Here is a 22,606-nt window from a genome sequence, read left to right as displayed (position 1 = left end):
CGCTGCTGACAATGTGATGAAACACACAGCAGCGGAGCTAGTACCGTGGTATGGCTGGGCCAGATCTTCACAAATAATTTCTCTAGGTAGACCATTTAAAAGTGATCTAAATCACCAAAGAGGAAAAATCTATTTAACTTATTTTCCCAAAAGTGTAATTCATGTTTCCTGCGCACACTAACTGGTTATTAAAAATGAAACAGTATGGATTTGCAGCCCAATAGACCATCATATAGACTGTGAAGGAATAACCTCAAGCCTTTAGATGTATACTTAGAGTTAAAGGTGGATAGCTGTGAAGTTAATGGATTGTCGTTTGGCTTTCCTTGTCTACATATGCAGGGACAATCCCAAAGCATGATTCATTATCAACCAACTGTCCAGAACTTACTGGTGCCCTGGGATCCACTGCTCTGCAATGAAGCGCCCTTACTAGGACTACAGTACACCAGTGCTCAAAGCTTTCCAAAATAAGGGTTACCAGGAGAATAGTGTTGTCATTCCCCTCTCACTGTATCATTTCCCATGACCTTCACTTTTCTAGCACTATTATACTCATTTATCAGAAATTTCCTGTACAGTGGTCCCTTGGTATCCACTGGGGTTTGGTTTCAGAGCCCCCATGGATAGCAAAATCTGTGAGGTTCAAGTCATATTAAATAGAATGGCATAGTAAAATGGTGTCCCTTCTATAAAATGGCAAAATCAAGGCTTGCTTTTTGGAATGTATATATTTGTTAATTTCAAGCCGTGGATGCTTGGATAAAAAGTCTGTGAATACAGAGGACTGACTGTACTTGTACTTACCCACCTCTCCCCATGGATTTAGACAGGGAACAACAGACCAACAAATACACAACATCAGTTAAAACACACACATCAGTTTAAAAGAACAAACAAAGCACACACATATTAAAACAATTCATATTTAAAATTACCATTTAAAAAGCTACTGGATAGGCCTGCTGGAAGAGACTGGTCTTTAATGCTGTTTTAAGTGTTCTAAACTCCACACGTTCTGCCTCTCTGGCCTGTGCTTAAATTCTTCTCAGAACATCTGTGGGGTGCCACTTCGCTGTGGAAGCTTCTAGATGAAGCTTTTATTGTGCAGTCACCAAATAAGTTCATGGAATTTTACAGGAAGTTCAGACTGTGTCATTGTCTTCCATTTGGAACCTCCCAGTGTTTTTGCTTCTTGCACTTTTTTTAATTACTAGAGAATATATGTAAGAAGGAAGAACTGAGTTAGCACAACTGTGTCATCTGACTAGCAACACTAGGTAGTCCTCTTCAAATCCCACCAGTGTTATTCACCATGGTGAAGGGCATTAATGTGAAAAAGCACTTAACAAAAGTGGTTTTTTATCCATATGGAGCAGAACCTAATAATTAATTTATGTAACCTAGTCTATATACTTCATAAAATTGGCTGTCTCCCCCCACCACTATAATCCATGAGTTTCCGGTTATGCAATCATGTCCATCTTCGGTTAATTGTCCACATTTTGAGGAAAATAGGTATATCTGAGCATGACTAGGGTGTACATGAAGCTTTTTCATGCTGATGATATGATAAATATTTATTACGGTCACAGACCAGCATGTGTTGATGTATTATACAACCATGTAACTGGTTTATTTGGGGGTTTTTGGTTCTCCATATCGGACCATACTATCTCTCTTTGACCACTGTTGTGGTAAAATGTATATTAGAAAGCACTAACCAAAATATTGTAAATGGACAACTTTGTCTTGGATAAAAAATAAACCAAGAACTTCTTCAATGTGATGGTTTGGTTGTTATAGTTTTTTGTGTGGGTTTTTCGGGCTATGTGGCCATGTTCTAGAAGAGTTTCTTCCTGATGTTTTGCCAGCATCTGTGGCTGGCATCTTCAGAGAATGCTTACCTGGAAAGAACTTGGGTAGATATATTGTATAACCTGGAAAGGCAGGAGTGATTTGCCCAAGTCCTTTCCATGCCAGCATTCTCTGAAGATGCCAGCCACAGATGCTGGCAAAACGTCAGGAAGAAACTCTTCTAGAACATGGCCACATAGCCCAAAAAACCCACAAAAAACTATGGATGCTGGCCATGAAAGTCTTTGGTTTGCTTGTTGTTTTTCCATGTTGGGGAGGGAGAATGGTGAAAACTAGGTAAAGCTGGTTAAGTGTTACTTTACGTGCATTGCTATAATTAACTAACACAAGTGTTATGTGAAGGAATAGACATGTTTACACATGATAGTTTAGTTTCCCTATTGCATTTTCCACAGAAGTGGTCCTTGCAGCAGTAGCACTAATTAAGTCCTTCTCAGTTCAGTGGGACTCACTCTGTAGTAAATCTGCATAAGACTGCACTCTCGGGGGTAGTCCACACTGGCCAAATAAAGTGACTTCTAACCACTTTGAAGGTGGGGTTTTTTTTTACGAAACACGAGACAAATGTGGGTAGAAAAGTGAAACAAATCTGTGTGCCTGGGCTGAAAAACAGAGCAAAAAGGGTATTCTGAGTCAAGGTGGAAAATGTGCATCATAGCACTGGCGTATAAACAACCTGGTGCCAGTACGGTAACGCAGCAAAGCAAAAACACAATTCCCAATAATGCAATGGATGTAATTACAACATACACAAACCAGACAATCCAACAGGGGTGCATGGGGTGAAGAGAGCATGTATAGGGGAGCCTCCATAATTGTGCTTTCCCAATGTATAACTGAGCACATCGATGCACTGTATAGGCAGTGCATCACACATACAACTGTGTGGCCAGTCATGGGGGAATGTCCAATGGAATAGCATCTGGGCGGGAAGAGGGAGACAATTGGAGGTCACTAGCAGTGTGTTTGTGTGATAGTGTGCATGCATGGTGAAGAGGTGACAAAAAAAATAACAATTTGACACCACATGGTGCAGACAGCCCATGGGTGTTGGCTTGCCTTAGGAGTGGGCTGTGTGGACAATGCGGTTTTGGCCTGCTTTCAGAAAACCCAAACTGAAGAGGGAAAGGTTGTGTATATGTGTGTACAGATTCACTAGTTGTGTTTTACTTCTTGACAGGTGTTTTGACAATCATTCCAATCATTACAACTAAAGTATACTGGTGTGAATTCACTGTAAATGTTTCCACATCAGTACTACAACATATTTGACATCAGCTTCTTGCTTAAATAATGAGCACCAGTTATCTCACCCTGTGCCACAGTACATTTCATCCTTTGAAGACTCTTTAGAACATATTTTCCCCTTTTAATTCCACAGAAGCTGCGCAGTGGTAGCACCGGTGTTTCTGCCTTGATTGTGGGGAACAAGTTACATATAGCTTGGCTTGGGGATTCCCAGGTGATGTTGGTCCAGCGAGGGAAAGCTGTAACCCTGATGGAACCTCACAAACCAGAGAGACAGGTAACTGCTGCTCCTTTGAGTCTTTTCCTCAAACCTCTTGGCTTCTGTGAACAATTTATTCTTCTCTTCTAAAACAATATGGGTTGCCCTCTGTCTGATGCAAAATGGGGCTTCCCAGAACTTTATAGATGTCTGCGTCAATGGGGCACCCCCTAGGTATATAGAAAGATACTCGTTTCCAAATTAAATGAAAAAGGAATATTTGAAGACCACAAAATGCGCTGTTAAGGACCTGTGAGCTTCTAGAATGTATGGAATTTTGAGAGCAATTGAGCCATAGATGTGAATGTGAGTTGAAAGCGTAATTAAAGTAAGTATCTCACAGATCAGGATTGCTTTGGAGAGAGTGCTATTGCTAGGAAGAAAAGTTAGAAAACACCACCCAGTTGTCTGGACAGCTGGATCCTAGGCAGTTTGACCAGATGTCTTCCTTTACTGGGACATGTCCTAAGTTTCAACCTTCTGTCCAGGATGAATTCCAAAATGTCTTCCATTCTGAGCATGCCTAAGAAGCCCATTGAGTTACACCACATTTGCTCTTCCCTTTTGAGAAATGTGTCTCCTTGGCAGCCTGTCCTCAATGAAAACATGGGGATAAGATGGATCCTTCTAAAGTTCTTTTTTTTTTAGGAGCAGCAGCAGACAAGACTTACCCCCAGAGCTCAGGGCACATTTGTTTTGCAAAGGGGACCCAGACCAGGCAGTGGACTACTTGAGGGCACAGTGCAAATGTTGAATATTTTTGGATAGCCCTTGTAGTCCTTTCCAACTATATGATTCTATGATTTCCCTCAATGGAAATAATAATTTAAATGTAGATTCAGCCAAGGGTTTGTTGCCAGTCAAGTACAATTTTAAGCATTTGTCTTGCTCAGACTTCTATTAAGTCTATTGCATGCCAAGAAGACATTTTAACAAAGAACAGTTAATCACAAAAATATGGTTGAGTACCTAATAAAAGACAGTATCTGTATACCTGTAAATGAACCATATGAAATGAATTTCTATTTCTATTAGTATGTTTAGGCTTTGTTTGGTAATGTCCTGTATTATTATTTTTGAATGCCTTACATTTTGTAGTGCCTTGTCCTCCTTTGTGGTGATGACAACTAGTCACCCTGACTCTGGGTAGAAATACTGTGAAAGGTCTTAGGCTGGACACAAAGAGTTTTTCATTAAACAGAGACTCGGGATGGCAGTTCACTGCCACATAAGATAAAGCTGGTAGGAAAGCAACTCCCACATGTCTCTGACTGCATGTAAAAAAGGGTCAAGTGAACACAAGAGGAGATGGTTGGTTATGGGCTATACTTTCTTGAGCTGTGCAAAGAGAAATTACGTGCAAATTCTTCTTATCTGATACTTTGGCAGTACTGCTGTTGTATGGATATGTGGATTGTGAGTTTTCACACAACACAGAAGCCAACTGCTTAGTAAGGCCCTTCATATGGCAGAAATGAGTGAGATGGCACTCAGGAGGTTGCTGAAAACATCCTTACTCTCTTAAGCTATATGGGAAAGTTTCATGAATAGGGAAAAGGGAAGTGACTATTCCCCCTGCTTTTTTTCCTTCCTTCCCAGAAACCACATTTAGTGTTTGCGCCGTCTACTAACAAAGGCTTAGTGAGGCTTTTTAAAAATTTATTTATGTAGGATGAAAGACAACGCATCGAAGCATTAGGAGGCTGTGTAACCTACACAGACTGCTGGCGTGTCAATGGAACCCTGGCTGTTTCCAGAGCTATTGGTAAGCCTGATTCTGAAATATCACAAGCCTATAAGAGCCCATTCATTTAACATATTTAACTCAGTTTTAAAAATGCCAACATATAAATGTGATGGGAGGTTGTTGTTGTTTCCTCTCACAGTTTGAAATGGCACATTTTTTCTTTGGATAGGGAGTTATTTCAAAACACAATCTCAACAATTAATAACTTACTAATTAAATTGTTTATATCTTAGGGGGGAAAGGTTGTTTTCACACTGAAAGCCTATTTCTTGTGGAAGGTTGAAAAGAATGAGGCACAAATGCTGCAGCGAAATCCTAATTGCACAAAACCATGTGGTGTTTAGTAACATTAAGAGACAATGCAGTATTTGCTAACCTTGGACTTAGTTGCTGACCTTACTGCACCTACATTAATATTGCCATAGTAACACACACCTGGCACAATGTGCTAAAGAATAAAGCTCCTTCCGTTCTCTTATGAAAGCATCTGTAATGATATTTTAACATTGTAGATGTGCCACTCAAGATGGTGTGTGTGTGTGTTGGTATCAGAATCTGTTGCTAATGTTTTATTTGTGTTAACCGACAATTCTATGTTTTAACATTTTGAAATGGTAGTTTGTAGCTTTGCCTACACTTCTATATGTGAAATGCTTTGATTTTTTTTACTTATTAAAAGCACGTTTAACCTGTATTTCTTTTCATAAAGAGTATTTCTTGCACACATTATGACAATGTGTGCAAAAATACAATAAATCAGAATGTAAGCAATATATCAGCAGAGGCAAAATTAAAGTAGCTGCAGAATAAAACCAGCAAATCCTCTAACCATTGCCTGTTCCAAACACTTGCTTAGATGGCAGTAACTTGATCTGATGTCTAAAAATGTTTGAATACTGTTTGCATAGGTTTTTATGACAAGCCATCTTGGCAGCCTTTTTGGGACCAAAAGGCACAATATAAATGTTTCTATAAATATATAAAAACAAGCAGAGAACATGCCTCCTGGTGCAATACATTACAGAGTCTGGGAAACATTACTAAAAGGGCTCCACATATGTACCTAGTTAATGTACTCTAGACAGCAGAAGGACACAGAATGAATCTCGTCCCATTATCATTGTCATCGCCATTGTCCTGCATTTCCCATTTTGGCAGCTTATAACAGTTAAAACAAATATAGTGTGAAATCCACAGCGTACAAAAAGTTAAAAAGCAGTTAAAGAAGACAAATGGCAAACAAGCAGTGGTGACATTAAAATGTTACACCTTAAAAACAAGCATTGAGCAAAGGAAAGCATGCGGATTCCTGCTCAGGCAAAACAGTTGAGGCATTTCAAAGGACGCTAAGAAACAAAACAAGATTTCAGTAATATCAAGATGTGGAGAAAGGGGGATCACATCACCCGAAGAAGATCTTTAGTGCAATCTTTATAATGCCAGTTCAGCTCCTGCCTCCAATAGTTGGGATGTTGTTGAGCTGTGCCTTCCATCAGCCATAGCCAGCAGAACTGATGGTGAGGAATAATAGCAGTCGCCAATCAGGAAGATCTCGAAGGCCTTCACCAGAAATGGAAGAATGTGTTGAACATTCACAAAAAGAATGGGTTGGCTACTAGTCTGTTATCTCTTTTTCTTCTACTTTCTTTCTTAGGTGACCTGCTCCAAAAGCCATATATCTCTGGCTGTGCAGACAGTGCATCGTTTGAGCTGACAGGTGCTGAAGATTATGTGCTTCTAGCTTGTGATGGATTTTTTGATGCCATCCAACCTTTCGAGGTGGTGGACCACGTTCTAGAGCACTTAATGCAAAACAAAGGGGATGGTCTCAAGACGGCGGAGAGCTTGGTCTCAGCAGCAAAGGAGAGCGGATCCACTGACAACATCACCGTCTTGGTGGTATTTCTAAGGGAACCCAAAGAGATTATGGCTGACTGTCTCAGAGAGCCCAAAGGTTGCCCTGCAGATGAGAGTGCAGCAAAGTCACTCTTTAACATTTTCAGCTCCAAAACAAACAATTGAAGCGGTTGCAATTGAAAGAGTGACTGTCAGATCCACTGAAAGCTCAATATCCACATGTAAGGAGGTTTGAAAAGAGAAAACCAGAAGTCTCTTTCTGGTAGCTCTGTTACCACTAGAAACCAAAATGATTGTGCGGTGGACAAAATGCTAGAATTCAAGTGACCCCAACATTTTGAAACTTGGATTCTTCTATAGAACAAGCCTGTGCCTGGGTTGTACCACTTCAGACTGTTCAGATAGGATGAGATGACTGTCTGTTTCTTCCTATCAGGAAAAGGGCTATTATTTCTAGGAACGGCGAGAACTGTAGCCTCACATTCTCTCTGACTTTTCAGCATGAAGGTTTGTTTAATAGAGACACAGTCAGTCTAAAACAGAGCTTGGGAAATTACATTAAAAAAGCAATTAATGATAGTCCCAAAGTCCAAAAATATCCTTTTTTTTTTTTAAAGGTAACTTTATTTTTCCGTATCTTAAAAGCATCTAAATGTGTTGCTTTATAGATACTTCTGGAAAGCAAGTAATCTTTCACTCCTTTGTGGATTTTGGATTTTGTTTTATTCTGCTGTATCGCTAGCATTGCTACTCTTGGTTATGTTTTAAAGTTATCATTACACTCCAAGGAGAGGGATGCTCTCCATCATTCGTTCAGATTTGTAATATAGCTATACTCTCATAGGAAACAAGACATCATTCTGAATAACTGGTTGTTTTGTAACTTTATTTCCAAGCTCTGGTCTGAAGTGATGCAGCTCAGACACAAGTTTTACCACCTTAATAAGAACTAACCCTCAGAGCACTCTCAGGTTTCTGCATTTACTCCTTGGCAGTAGTTTTACATCTGCCCGTTTACATCTGTTTGTTTTGGGAGTTGGTGAAAAGGATCTCAACTCGAGATCAAGACCTAAATCCAGCGGAGTTTACATAAGTACATTGACTTACCAAATCCCCATTGATTTCATTTCTAGTTGGGCCTAACAGTTGAACTTAGGGCTAAAACGTGGGACTCTCTGGAATGCTGTTAAGTCGCATATGATTTAAAGAGAGCTGCACTTAGATATTATTTGTATTTAATGTGTGTGAATAAGCTACGGTCATCATCACTGGAGATGAGTTAATTCCTGTGGTCAGATTCAGTATTAAATGGAGTAACCAAGACTGGAACATTAGCAGCTTTATTTCTATGTAAGAGTTAAGGCCCCTTCTCTCTGTCGCATACCAAAGAAAATAATAGTGATAAATGTTAATGATGTGTTAAGGAGGCCTAAGAAAGAACAGTTAGATAGTGAGATTTAAAATATGAACAGAGAATATCTACTTATATAGCTAACCATCAGCAGGGGAATTTTCTCTGTGGATGTATCCTTACTTGTAACTGATTTTGGGTTTCGCCACTGCATTCTCTTTGGGGTTTATTTAGTGCTATATATGAACATTTTGTTGCTCCAATGTGATAAGACATTACTCTTCCTGTTGTACACATCTCATGGTGAACCATATGTAGAATTTTTATATTAGTATTGTTATACTGTACTTGTGCTGGGGACCTTTTTTGAAGTATTATAATGTGTTGGAAGCCTTATTTAAATCAAGATTTAGATGTCCATGACCGTTATGTCTTGCCTTGGAAACCAGCTGCTCTCAAGTGCCATATGCCCTCTAGCAAAGGTGCACAGGGCTGCTTTTTTCTGTTATATTGTGTGGAGCATATGATAGCTTTTATTGTCATTTTGAAGAGGGGTTTTTATTTGAAACAGCCAAACACTTGTAAAGCACTTACGGCTTTTTAAAATGTATGCAGAAACTGATGTAGTTCAGGGACATTTGGGCAGGAGCAGGCCAAGTTATTTCAGAACTTTCCCAAGATTATATATATATATAAATTTTCAGATCTCTTTAGGCAGTTAGCAGTACCCTGATAATAGTTTTTGTGTGTATAGATCTTACAGGCTGTGTTTATTAAAATAGGAGTCTGCCCTATCCCATAGAAAGGGAGGGTTAACATTTAAGAGCAAAAGGAAGCAGTGTTAAAAGCAGTACCTTTCCTACTCTGCTGCATCCCATCGCTTGAATTCCTTTTCCCCCTCAAATCATATCTTTAAGTTCACAAGTAGAGCAGCTCAGCTGAAATTAAATTATTGGAGGGAAGTCTGTGATTGGGACCTGGTTGTTTTGATGCTTGACTCAATATTTGATATTTGCTGTTTTTAACTTGTTTTCATATGATGTTTTTAACTTGTTGTTTTAACCTCTAGATTGTACGCCATAGGCAGGCTTTTTATATATCCTTGATTTTATTTGGTTTTTGTACAGCGTCGTGTACATTTACGGCGCTTCATAAATAAAGCTAATAATAATAATAAACGTACATTGCATGAGAGGAAAAAGATTAGTATCCCTCAGCTGCACAACCCTTGTTGAATTGTATTTTAACTTTTTATTCTCAGATTTTTAGCTTTATTTTGGATTGGCTTTTTTATACCGTAAGCTGCTTTGAGTCCCATGTTGAGAAAAAGGCAGATTAAGAAAGAAAGCAGACAGAGAGACAGACAAATGGACATTCTTCTGCTATTACAATAGGATTCTGCACCACTATCCCCTTCATACATGATTGAGACTAACTCAAATTATAAATGAAGAGGTCTGCCACTGTCATGTATGGTCTGAGCCTGAGCCCTGAAGGTTGTTCTGCATATTATTTATTCCAGTTTTACTGGTCAACACAAAGTTGGTAGACAGATAGCAACAATGTTAGGGGCCATATTTGATCCTGGCTTCCTCTAGTGTGTGTTGTGCCATTTGGATAAAAATGTGGGTTCTGTATTTTGAATTGTTTTGCAAAGAAGCTGCTAGAGCATGTGCTGGTGGATGCAAAGCCATTTCTATAGAAATGCAGTGTGCTTAATGGCACTTGAGCAGGAGCCAGCTAATAGACCATTAGGTTTCTCAAGTGATTTGGAAAGTGTGCTAATTTACCATAAAAATTGCAACCTAGAGTGGCCAACTAAAGCCTTTTTAAAAGGAGGGGAAATGAATTTGCAGTGTGTATCTTATATAAAAAAAATACAGTGTCTCAGAATGTGTCAAAAATTGGTAATGCATTCTTCATAGATGTGGTGAACAATTTTGAAAGTTAGAAAAGATTCTTACCTGATTAGTACCTGTCCTAAACACTGTAACAAGAGCAAACAGTATTGGCAGCTTCATGTTAGAAGACTCTTAGCACTGGTTCACAAAGGATGCTGCTAAGCCACGGTTAACCAATATGAGCACAAGCATCAGTGAGTCTTGGACATGTCTGCTCCCTGCTTCGTTCCTTTCCTGCAGAGCAATAAGAAGATGATCTGCTTCATTATAACCAACATTAAAAGGACCTTACATTTGTGATTTTTTCGCAAACCAGGATCACAAAGTGTGCTTTGGTCTTGGTTTGTCTGAAGAAAACACAGATTAAAGTTTAAAGCGACCAGACTTTCTCCCTTTTCAGAAGTAACAAGAAATTCTGGCCAGTTTAAAAGCACTCCATTGTTAATCTTTTCAAAGCCACACCAAGAGAAAGGAAGGGGGCAGAGAGTGCACAAACCTCAAATTTACTGCTGTTAAGGCACATAGCATTTACACCAGTGGTCCCCAAACCGTACCCTTTAAGAGATTTGGACTTCAGCTCCCAGAAACTTCAGCCATGTTGGCCAATAGTCTGGGATTCTGGGAGCTAAAGTCCAAAATCTCTTAAAAAGGACAGTTTTGGGACCACTGATTTACACAGTGCTGTATGATTTACCACAACACAAGGGCCATGGTTTCTTTAGTAGTAACTACACTTTGACATTGTTGTTGTTGTCATTGTATGCCTTCAAGGCATTTCTGACTTATGGCTACTCTAATGTGAACCTATCACAGGGTTTTCTGGGGCTGAGAGAGTGTGACTTGTCCAAGCTCACCCAGCAAGTTTCCATAGCCAAGCGGGGAATTGAACCCAGATCTCCAGGGTCCTAGTCCTATGCTCAAACCACTATGCCACACTGGCTCTCTTTGACTCTCTTTGACTCTTTACATATTACAAATAAGTCGTGCTGATTTGACTAAATACTTAATTTTGACTAGAATAGATCGATAATCGGTCATTTCATGATCAGCAAACCAGAAGTGTACCACTTACTGGTATAAACAAGGAGAAATCTGCAAGGGGAAAGGGATTTTTGTCCCAGCCTGTTAATCTCTTTGACATGCAGTGTTTTGCAGATACTTTGAGAGAGCCAGAGAATGTGTGGAATAATTTTTGGAACAATGGAAAAGGGAACATTTTAAGTAAATCCACCCTCTAATAGTAGTGGTGGTGGTGGTGGAATGAGCAGGAGGGAGGATGGGGACACATTTAATAAGTATTAGTGCCTGTTTTTCAAAGGAGGTAGGCTGGAAAAAAGAACCACAAGTGTCTTTTTCTTATCGAGTGATGCTAAGAGCTGGAAGGTTGGTTACAGCTTGGCTGGCAGAGAGCACAAGAAGCTTTTTAAAGGGATTTCATGTTTTCTCCCTGCAGTTGGCACCTCTTCTATTTGTAAATACTGTGGCATTTATACAATGCAGTGCGTAAGAAAGCAGGCCAACACGAAAAGTACCATTTCTGTGTGCGCAGGTGCTGTCACACACACCTGCAGGTGTAACTACATTTCCTGAAGATGAGCAATGGCTCAATAACTGCAGGTTTGTGCCGGTAGGATGAATAACTTGCTTGTTTCTGAAAATTTGGCAGCTGAGTAGTGTTAATCACAGCAATGATTTTAATAGTTGGTGCTTTGTGGAACTCAAGTGTGGGAAGGCACTTCGCGTTGTCGTCTTTTCCCTTTCTGCGCTCCCAAAGTGCTTACAATTTTCACTGGAAAAGCCTTGCAGTGTGCAAAAAGAACATGATCTGGGTTTGGAAAGGGCTTGCTTTCTGGGTTGCTAGCAAAAAACCCTTTTATTAGCAGTGTTTTTTCCCATTAGCCAAGGTGACCAGGTTTGGGTTGAGAAAGGTAGCAATCCAAAAACGTTTCTTTGCCCTTCAGATGGCAGACTGTGCCATTCAGGTGTGAGCATCCCCCCTGGCAATCTGTTAGACTCAAATGGTTAGATCAATATTAGCCCTTCCAAATTTTGTCCCAGGACTGGATTCCCCATGGCAGACTGCAGAAACCCAACCAATTTGACACACGAACTCTGCAAGCCCTTACTGTCAGTGGAACATACTCCTTCCTCAGAGTGTAGTGGAATCTCCCTCCTTAGAGGTCTTTAAACAGAGGCTGGATGGCCATTTGTTGGGGATGCTTTGATTTGGATTTCCTGCATGGCAGAATGGGGTTGGACTGGATGGCCCTTGCAGTCTCTTCCAACTGTTATTCTATGATTCTAAGATCTCTGTACATAAAGGGAGACAGTGTCACTAGAGGCAGGAGGTGATGTGGGGAGATTATATAAGTACTTTAAGAAAAGGTGGGTTCTGAGGATGGTGGCAAGAGATGGCATGATGGTTCTGAGTGTAGACTGTTTCCCATCTTGTAGCATACATACTGATTCTACAGACTAACATGGCTATATCTTTAAATGTCTCCCCTGTGTTGAATTTTAGATTTTAACCTCCTTGGGGCAAGGACCTGTCCCATTCTAGTTGCCATGCACATTGATGACACTGCTATGGGTAACCTCAAATTACATTTGGTGCCACATCTTATAAAGGCTGAACTATAGACAGGTGTTCCAGTACTCTCCATGAAACCTCCAGTTCTTCAGCTCAGAATTGGTTATGTACAGACATGCATTCTTTCAAATGTAGTGCACAGGTCAGTTGAGCTTGGGACCAAAAACCATGAGGAAGAGAGAGAATTGTGCAGGTCATAAAAAGAGAACCCTGTAACCTTTCAAAGTAATACCCAAGGGCTCTTGGTGTGCATTTGTTTACACATTTTTTTACTAGTGTGTGTTCAGTACTGGGCTAGGATTTGGGAAATCCAGGTTGAAGTCCCCACAGGTTGAAACTCACTGGGTGAGCTTGAGCCAGTCACTCTCTCAGCCTGACCTACCATGGAGGGTTCTTGTGAAGAAAGGAGGGAGAGAAGAAGAGCCTTGTAACTCTGCTTTGACCTCTTTGAAGGAAAGGTGAGATATAAATGTAACTAATAGACAACAATTGAGGACTAGAAACATCTTTGGAAAAGGTATGGGAAAAGTGATATGATAGCCCTGTTTAAATATTTGAAGGGATGTCATATTGAGGATGGAGCAAGCTTGTTTCCAGAGAATAGGACTCAGAACAATGGATTCAAACTAGAGGAAAAGAGATTCCAACTAAACATTAGGAGAAATCTCCTGACAGTAAGAGTTGTTCGACAGTGGAATGCATTCCCTTGAAGAGTGGTAAAGTCTCTTTGTTTGGAGGTTTTTAAAGCAGAGGCTGGATGGCCATCTGTTGCTTCGATGGTGAGTTTCTGCATGGCAGGGGGTTAGACTGGATGGCCCTTGGGATCTCTTCCACTTCTAGGATTCTATGAAAGAGTGGGGCGAGCATATTCTCTGGAAATGCACTTCAGTATTTCAGCAACTGGTGGATTTTTTAACATCCCAAGGGCCCTGCCTGTGGCTAGTCAGTGGGCCATCGATGCTTCTGCAGAACTGGAGACAATCAGGTACAGTTCATAATGCAGCCGTCATTCTATTATTCCATTCCCTGCTGCCGCCGCCCCATAGCATTTGGCATCTTATGTAACTACTGAAGAACAGTCAGTGACATTCTACTTCTGCAATCCTTCTCCTAGGTTTTTTTTTTTAAGTTGACAGTATTAATGACTTTGAGAGTACTTTACTGTTGCTTTATCTTGGCAGCCTTCCTTGGTTCTGTCTTGTTGCCTAATCAACCTTGAAAGGAACCCCAGCGGCAATTATGTTTAGAAGCAAGGAAACTCTTTGCTGTGTGTCAGTCTATTTGTAATCCTGTTTATTTTGAAAGACAGTCTGCAAGTAAATTTTCTTTAAAGACAAAACTGAAATAAGCTGGACTTTTATAAACTGTAGCTTTGGCCCTTTAGCCAGTATTTTTGTATCCGTCACCCCCATTTGTGGTATGCGCATGAACCTTGCTGTTAACCATAATGATATCCTTATGGAGATTGTCTCTTCCTTATGTATATCTTTTTTTCTAACGGTGCTTGTATACATTCTGCACTATTTTCTGTTTATATTGCATGAGGTTTATTGGATGTGTGTGTCTATATATATATATATATATATATATATATATATATATATATATGATTCCCCCCCCCCCCCCCCCGGTATTCACACAGTGTGCCTCGTGCACCTATTTGCATACTGTGAGGAAGGAAATGATTGGTCATGGGATGTAATGTTTTTGAATGTTAATAAATAAGACAAGATTTCATTATTAAATTTTTGTCCTCCGTTTATTAAAGGCTGGAACACGAGGTCTAATTTGAAAGCTGACAGCCACAGTTCGCAAAATCATGGCCACCAGACACATTTTCACGGAGCGGGGGAGCAAGTACATCACCAGCCGTCCTTCCTTGCCAAACTGTCAAAACACTTCTTAAAAACTGAGAAAGGGGAGTTTGTGTTTTCACACAGCTGGATCTCCTTTCCCTTCTTCCAGTTCTCTTCTTCTGACCCCTGAGGCCCACCCCAGAGATTGTGGGACTCCCAGCTCCCATCAGCTATAGCTGCATGGGCAGTGGTTGTGGATGATGGGAGCCGTGGTCCAACCACCAACTGCATCCGTTGTTTTTTTAAGGGCATTTGGGCAAGATGCTCTCAGTGGGACTCTTCTCTCAGTGAACTTCTCTTCTTCCAATCATTAAAACTGTTCTAAACTTTTACACCTAGTTTAGCTTGTTAGCTGTATTTACAGTCAGCCCTCCTTGTCCACATATTCTTTATCCATGGATTCAACCATCCATGGCTTGAAAATATTCAAACAACATATAAATTCCAAAAGGCAAACCTTGAGTTTGCCATTCTGTATAACAGGCCCCATTTTCTTATGTCATTGTACATAATGGGACTTGAGCACATTGGATATTGTTGACATGTATAATAATTTTTGGGGTATTTTTAAAGGAAGTCGTGGGGTCACAGTAAGTTGGCAGGTGACTTGAAGGCGCATAGATTTATACAACTGAGGCAACAAAAGCATTGATTTCTTTTTGCCTTTTTATATATATCTTTTTTTTTAAATGCTCACATACACTTTCACTCACGGGCTTTGAGGCCACAAGAGTGATCACATCAACTTGCTTGATCCCATTCAGTGCCATTCAACACAGTGACAAAAGCCTCCGTGTTTTGGGATCCGCAGAACCTTGCCTGCGAACAAGGCACAAAACCATGGACCCACTTGTTTTGTCCTGGTGGTTTCTGCCCACCAACTTATTCGTGCAAGACAGAGCTGGGATCCTGTATTTTAGATTATGCCACACTTCACCACAATTTGAGGATGCTGTTCATGCTGGTACTTCAAAGTCGCCAAGAACAAAAGTCACTTTCAGATCAAAAGAGAAGACTGCCACTTTAATTCACCTTCTTTTTCCAATGTGTTCATTGCGATACTGAAAAACAGCATGTAGGAAATAAGGATTGTCACAGAAGAAGGGGCAAGATGATCTTTCCCCCCAGATTTTGATGGTAGCAAGATCTGGACAAAAATTTTGTTCCGTGAAGCAAAGAGGTCCCTCCCTTTCCGTGTAGAAAAGCCGACAAAACTGGGAAATGAATCTTCAGCATTGATAATGGGAGGATGGTCAGAGTTTTATTATTTTAAAAAAATCCATACAAAACAACCTACACTGCCATTAAAATGTCCCACAGAAATGGAAAAAGATATGGATGACAAATTCTAGCTGGGCGTCATGCTGAACGTAAGTTAGAAGAACCTTGTAGCATGAATGAGGAAAATGAGAAACAATGATAAAACCTGGAATGTTTGCTAGACTAGAGGAAGTCACAAAACAGTGTACAAAAGAGAGAGATCATTGACAGAGAGGAACAGAAAAGCCTTGATGAATTTCAAGGTCTCTGGTAATGGAGAATGACGCAAGCTAAATGGATGCGTTAAATTTGCAATGAAAATGGAACTCTTTTAGGTCTGCATTTCCTTCTTTCTCTTTTTTTAAAAAATGTTGGTCATTGTATTTTGTTTATTGTCCATAAAGAAAAAAATACAGGCTGAGAGCCTGTATCAAAGAGAGGCAGGGAAATTTTACACTCACAGAGATTCGTCTCAGTTACGTTATGCCACCTTGTTGGGAAATGGCAGGGTTGCACAACTACCTGACTGTTGCACATGGATGGTGAAATGCACAGCCATGTAGTCAGTGCACAGTGTGCACCAATGTCTAATGCTGTGTGAAATGGCACCACATGCATCGCTCTCCGTTGGTAACCTTCAACTGAATATGGACATCATGCGCTGGCTAAAAAAGTACAGCCATGTGGATAAGGCAACTTATGCATACCTTAAGATGCCAACAAGATGCCAGCCAATGTTTTTAAGAATTTGTATTGCTGAAGAAAGATTGCTGTACTTATCTGGGATACACTTGAGAAATTCATGGAAATGTCAGACATCATTTGTTGCGTTTAATGCATTTTTTGGCTTCCATATTGACATATGCACCTGTTAACTGAGAGTGTATTCTATCTGTTCTGTAGGACTGTAGTAGAGCCAGGGCTGGCCAGGGTGAAGCACAAAGACTTTTCGAACAGCAGTGACAATGCTGTCGTCTGCCATCCCTTGCAGGTTTCCCTGTTCCATTTGAGCATAGCTGCAGACCTCACAGTAAACGGAGTGGACAATGGATCATCTTCATCACAATAAATGGTTGCCAACTTTCCCTGTTTTAAGGCAAAGTATTTTGGGGTGGCTAGGTGGCAGGAAGTAGGAAGAGAGGAAGACCGCATTCCAGATATATAGACTCAAAGAAACCACAGTCCTGATTCTGCAGGACCGGAGCAGGGTCGCTGAGGATAGAGTAACTTGGAAGTCTCTCATTCAAAGGGTCGCCATGAGTTGACGTTGATTTGAAGGCAGCAACAAAGGTCTGGAATGGACAACAAACACAGACTGACCAGTGTGTAAGTATGGCTTATATGTGCATATGCCGCTTTTTGGGTGGGGTGCAGGGGACTAGTCTCTTGCCTTCTGTCACCTCAGTAGGAGCTGTTACTGGTGAGGATGGAGGCAGTTCATACCATGAAGATATGGTTGTTCCTGGCTCCCAGGGGAAGGAAAAGGAGGGCACACTCCATCCATGAGCTGATATTCCATGGTTTGAATTGCCTCCTCCAACAGTAAGCAGCAGCCTCTTGGCAGCTGCAGGGTGGGAAGGACATTGAACGGTGCAGGCTGAGGTACACTCTGATGTAATATCTTCGCTACCGTCTGTGAGAGATGGATCGAACCAGATATCTGCTTTTTTGGACTCCTCTTGTGGGTATGAGCTACAGGGACTGTCATGATGAGTGTGTTCTTGGCTGACAAGTCGACTTTGATTTATGGCATCCCTATGAATGAGGCACCTCCAAGACACTTTGTCATCTACTGCCCTGCTTAGGTCTTATACTCAAGGCTGTGGCTACACTCCTGGTCATATGAAGATGGCTCCTGTCTACCAAAGTGGTTCTTATTGTTGCGTGCCTCCATGTAGTTTCTGACTTACGATGGCCTTAAGGCAAATCTATCACAGGGTTTTCATGGCAAGTTTGTTCAGAGGGAGTTTGCCATTGCCCTCCTCTGAGGCTGAGAGTGTGTCACCCAGTGGATTTCATGGCCAAGCCAGGACTTGAACCTGGTCTCTAGAGTCGTAGTCCAATATTCAAAGCATTACACCATGCTGCCTCATCCACCAAGGTGTAGGCCACATTAAATCTTCATTCTCTCACTGCCACAATGAGTTCTTAAAGACAGCAGGGGCACCTAAAGCCAAGCCTTCCCATTGTCTCACCCAGCGGCCTCATGCAAGAATGCTCACCATCAGAGTCCGTGCTGCCTTTTTTTCTTAATGGAAACCAAGGTCCAGGTCTTGTAACCTATGCTTCCTTATGTGAACTTGATGCAGCACACTTTCGAGCAGGGCTGGGCAGAGTTCAAGCTTATGAGATCAAACTTTTAAATTAGAACCCAGAGCTCTGGGTACAAAAAAACTTATATTTAGAGTAAGAGCGGAATCGTGCGGCTTCTGGATTACATGCATCCCTTGGGGGAGACCCAATGCGGCTCTCAGAACACATGTCTAGGAAGAAAATTTAGCCAAAACAATACCACCATCACCACCTCCTCCTCCTCCTCCTTTTTCTTTTGGTGCAAAATATCAGAACAGGTCTGGGTTGCTTCAAAATCCTGCTTTGGACACACACACACACACCCAAATAGCCAAAAATAAATTCTCCATGGTGATTGGAAGTGACACAATGTCATGTTCAGTCACTCCAAATGGCAACCTACAGCTCCTGAATGGCTGAAAATTAGAGGATTCAGTCCCCTGGGTTCTGGTGAAAGAATTCTAATCCCAGGAATTTGTTTTGAGAACCAGAACAAAATGGAGCTCTGGTCCCTCCACAAACAAATCTACTTCTGGGCATTAAAAATCATTTTATTATAGGACTGTCTCTGCATTAGATTTATCCAAGCAGCAGAGTGAAATGTATTTGCAATGGCTGTTCCCTGGATGGAATTGTCAAACTTCAAATCTGGATTAGGATTCAGAGTGAATTCAGCAAAAGACCGGATATCTTCATGAATGTTGATGACACTTTATTCAGCTGAGCACAGAGGGTCTTTGCATTGCTCCAACCCTTCCAAATGAGGTGGTCCCTCAATGCAAAAATTAAAAAAAAAGGAATACGAAGACATGAGCTGCATTCCTGCACACACTGAGCTGTGTGTAAAACCAATTCACATGTATCACCAATGTGCTGAACAATGTGCAGGATTGCAGCTTGAACCATCTGGTCCTCCCCCTCATTGTGAAAGCTGCTCAGATTATGTAATGAGAAGATGAAAAATATTTTTGTACCAAGTAACATTGTCATCTGCGATCCCCCCCCCCCCGCCGCTGCTGCCGCCAGCTCCCCAAACTTCATGTTCCTGGCCACATTTTAAAAAAGGAAAACATTGACAAGAAAACCTGTTTCATGCTGTTCTGCAGCGTTGCACTGGAAACGGTTTAGGCAAACAGGTGCTCTGGAGGGATGGGTTTATACTTCAGCCTCGCTATACCTCCCATGTCTGAACTCTCCTCGTATTTTAAATTCTGCATTCAGTAAGTTGCATGGCAGAATTTTAACACCGGCACAACAAATCAGTGTGTACACAGTGTATAATAACCCATCCATATAGAAAGCAAAAGAGCCCTCCTGCACTGTTCACCTGGAGAGGGTTTGGGGGAACAGGACGAAGTTCTATCTGAGATAGGCACAAAAGACTGGTGGTGTTCTAGACTTAACCAGTGGTTTTGTTGTTTTTAACCACCTTCGAGTCAGCTTCGACCCATGACAGTCCTACAAACAAGAGGCTTCCAAGTCACCCTATCCTCAACCACCTTGCTCAGCTCTTGCAAATTCATGGCCATGGTTCATTTGATTGAATATATCCATCTGGAATGTGGTCTTCCTCTTTTCCTATTGCCCTCTACTTTACCAAACAACATTGTCTTTTCTAGTGAGTCCATCCTCTGCTTTTCTTGTGACGTTTTCAGCATGCAAGTTGAACAAGTAGGGCGACAGGATGCATCCTTGCCTGACCCCTTTGCCTATTGGGAACCACTCTGTTTCACCAAATTCTGTTCTGACGGTGGCCTCTTGTCCTTAGCATTTAAATTTCTATACCGCTTCATAGTGAACTTAGCACTCTCTATGCAGTTTACAATCTGTAAGCCAATTGTCCCCAACAAACTGAGGACTCATTCTACCGACCTACGAAAGCATGGAAGGCTGAGTCAACCTTGGAGCCCTGGGACTGAACTCACAATGTTGTGGCTACAGGAACGGCATTTAACCACTGCGCCACCAGAGCGCCTTGGTACAGGTTTCTCATTAGTACTATCAAACTGCATTCATTCTGCATTGTAGGTGCAGCTTTAGTTCACTGAGTGATCAAATGATGTACGTTTGCATGTGGGCAGAAACAATGCGCTTCTCTCCCCATCCCAAATCAGGATCCAGCTCTTTATGGTTCTACTACAGATGCAATATATTTATGTATTGTAGCCTGCCTTTCCTCAGATGAGCCCAGTTTTATCATGCCTCTTTTCTGCTTCCCAACTTGCCCCCACCACATTGCAAAACACTCTCCATTCCACCATTGGTATGGTCATCCACCCGCCCTGGCCTTAGGCAACTCCTGCCAGCAACCAGAGTTAAAACTGAACTTGTCACCTCATCCCCATACCCACAAGATTTTCATTTCTATGGCCATTCACTCCTGTAGCTTGCATCCATTACTCCATTGTGTCCTATTCTCTGGAGCAGCAGAAAACAACCTTACTTCCTCCTCAATGTGACACCCCCTCAAATACTTAAACAGGGCTATCATATCACCCCTTAACCTTCTTTTCTCCAGGCTAAACATCCCCAGCTCTCTAAGTCTCCCCTCCTAAGGCATAGTTTCCAACCCTTCATCATTTTGGTTGCCTTCCTCTGGACATGCTCCAGCTTCTCAACAACTGAAGGCCTGTATCCTCCTCGACTGAGTCTATCCATCTGGTGTGTGGTCCATCTTCAGCTTTTCATAGAATCATAGAATAATAGAGTTGGAAGAGACCACAAGGGCCATCCAGTTCAACCCCATTCTGCCATGCAGGAAATCCAAATCAAAGCACCCCCAACAGATGGCCATCTAGCCTCTGCTTAAAGACCTCCAAGGAGGGAGCTTCCACTAAACTCTGAGGGAGTGTGTTCCACTATGGAACAGCCCTTACTGTCAGGAAGTTCCTCCTAATATTGAGCTGGAATCTCTTTTCCTGCAGCTTGCATCCATTGCTCCGGGTCCTGTTCTCTGGAGCAGCAGAAAACAAGTTTGCTCCCTCCTCAGTATGACATCCCTTCAAATATTTAAACAGGGCAATCATATCACCTCTTAACCTTCTCTTCTCCAGGCGAAACATCCCCAGCTCCCTAAGTCGTTCCTCATAGAGCTTCATGGTTTCCAGACACTTCACCATTTTAGTTGCTCTCCTTTGGACATGCTCCAGTTTCTCCACATCCTTTTTAAATTGTGGTGCCCAGAACTGGACACAATATTCTAGGTGGGGCCTGACCAGAGCAGAATATAGTGGCACTATTACTTCTCTTGATCTAGACACTATACTTCTATTAATGCAGCCTAAAATCGCATTGGCCTTGTTAGCTGCTGCATTGCACTGTTGACTCATGATCAATTTGTGGTCTACTTGGACTCCTAGATCCTTTTCACACGTATAAGTCTTCTTAAGCCAGGTGTTCACCATCCTATATCTGTTCATTTCATTTTTCCACCCTAAGTGCAATACCTTACATTTCTCTATGTTGAAATTCATTTTGTTAGCTTTGGCACAGCTTTCTAATCTAAGGTCATTCTGAATTTTTATCCTGTCCTCAGGAGTATTAGCTACTCCTCCTAATTTGGTGTCATCTGCAAATTTGATAAGTATTCCCCCAATTTTTTCCTCCAAGTCATTGATAAAGATGTTGAATAGCACTGGGCCCAGGACAGAGCCCTTTGGGACCCCACTGGTCACTTCTCTCCAGGATGAAAAGGAGCCATTGTTGAGCATCCTTTGGGTTCGGCCGGTCAACCAATTACAAATCCACGTAACAGTTGCCTTGTCTAGCCCACACTTTACAAGCTTGTTTGCAAGAATGTCATGGGAAATCTTGTCAAAGGCCTTACTGAAATCAAGATATACTATATCCACAGCATTCCCTTCATCTACCAAGCTGGTAATTTTATCAAAGAAAGAGATTAGATTTGTCTGGCATGACTTGTTTCTCTGAAACCCGTGTTGACTTTTTGTGATTATGGCATTGCCTTCTAGATGTTCACAGACTCTCTGTTTAATGATCTGCTCCAGAATCTTTCCTAGAACTGATGTCAGACTAACTGGACGATAATTGTTGGGATCCTCTTTTTCCCCCTTTTTGAAGATGGGGACAACGTTTGCCCTCCTCCAGTCTGCTGGGATCTCTCCTGTTTTCCAGGAGTTGTCAAAGATTATTGCCAATGGCTCTGATATTACATTTGCCAGTTCTTTTAGTACCCTTGGATGTAGTTCATCTGGTCCTGGAGACTTAAATTCATTTAGATTAACAAGGTTAATCTACTATCTCTTTACTTATTCTGTGCTGAAATTCCCCTATTCTGTCTTTTCCCAGCATTATTGCCTTTTCTAGTGAGTTGCACTTTCTCATGATGTCTCTGAAGTATGACAGCC

The 22,606-nt window shown here is 41.4% G+C and overlaps 1 protein-coding gene across 1 annotated transcript in view; it reads left to right on the top strand.

The window, feature by feature from the left end:
• The window catches only part of LOC149289995 (protein phosphatase 1F-like), a 30,748-nt gene extending 16,232 nt beyond the window's left edge, over positions 1-14,516 (top strand). Inside the window, exons 5-7 of the mRNA XM_089489754.1 lie at positions 3,260-3,403; positions 5,057-5,150; positions 6,787-14,516. Coding sequence (XP_089345880.1) covers positions 3,260-3,403; positions 5,057-5,150; positions 6,787-7,154 — 606 coding nt within the window. The 3' untranslated portion in view covers positions 7,155-14,516. The remainder of the gene's footprint in view (positions 1-3,259; positions 3,404-5,056; positions 5,151-6,786) is intronic.
• Positions 14,517-22,606: the final 8,090 nt, after the last annotated feature.

This window comes from Sceloporus occidentalis, unplaced genomic scaffold (genome assembly GCF_023333645.1).
Source record: "Sceloporus occidentalis isolate IW3139 unplaced genomic scaffold, rSceOcc1.0.p SCAF_41, whole genome shotgun sequence".
NCBI classification, from domain to species: domain Eukaryota; kingdom Metazoa; phylum Chordata; class Lepidosauria; order Squamata; family Phrynosomatidae; genus Sceloporus; species Sceloporus occidentalis.
This window is presented reverse-complemented; position numbering and strand designations above follow the sequence as displayed.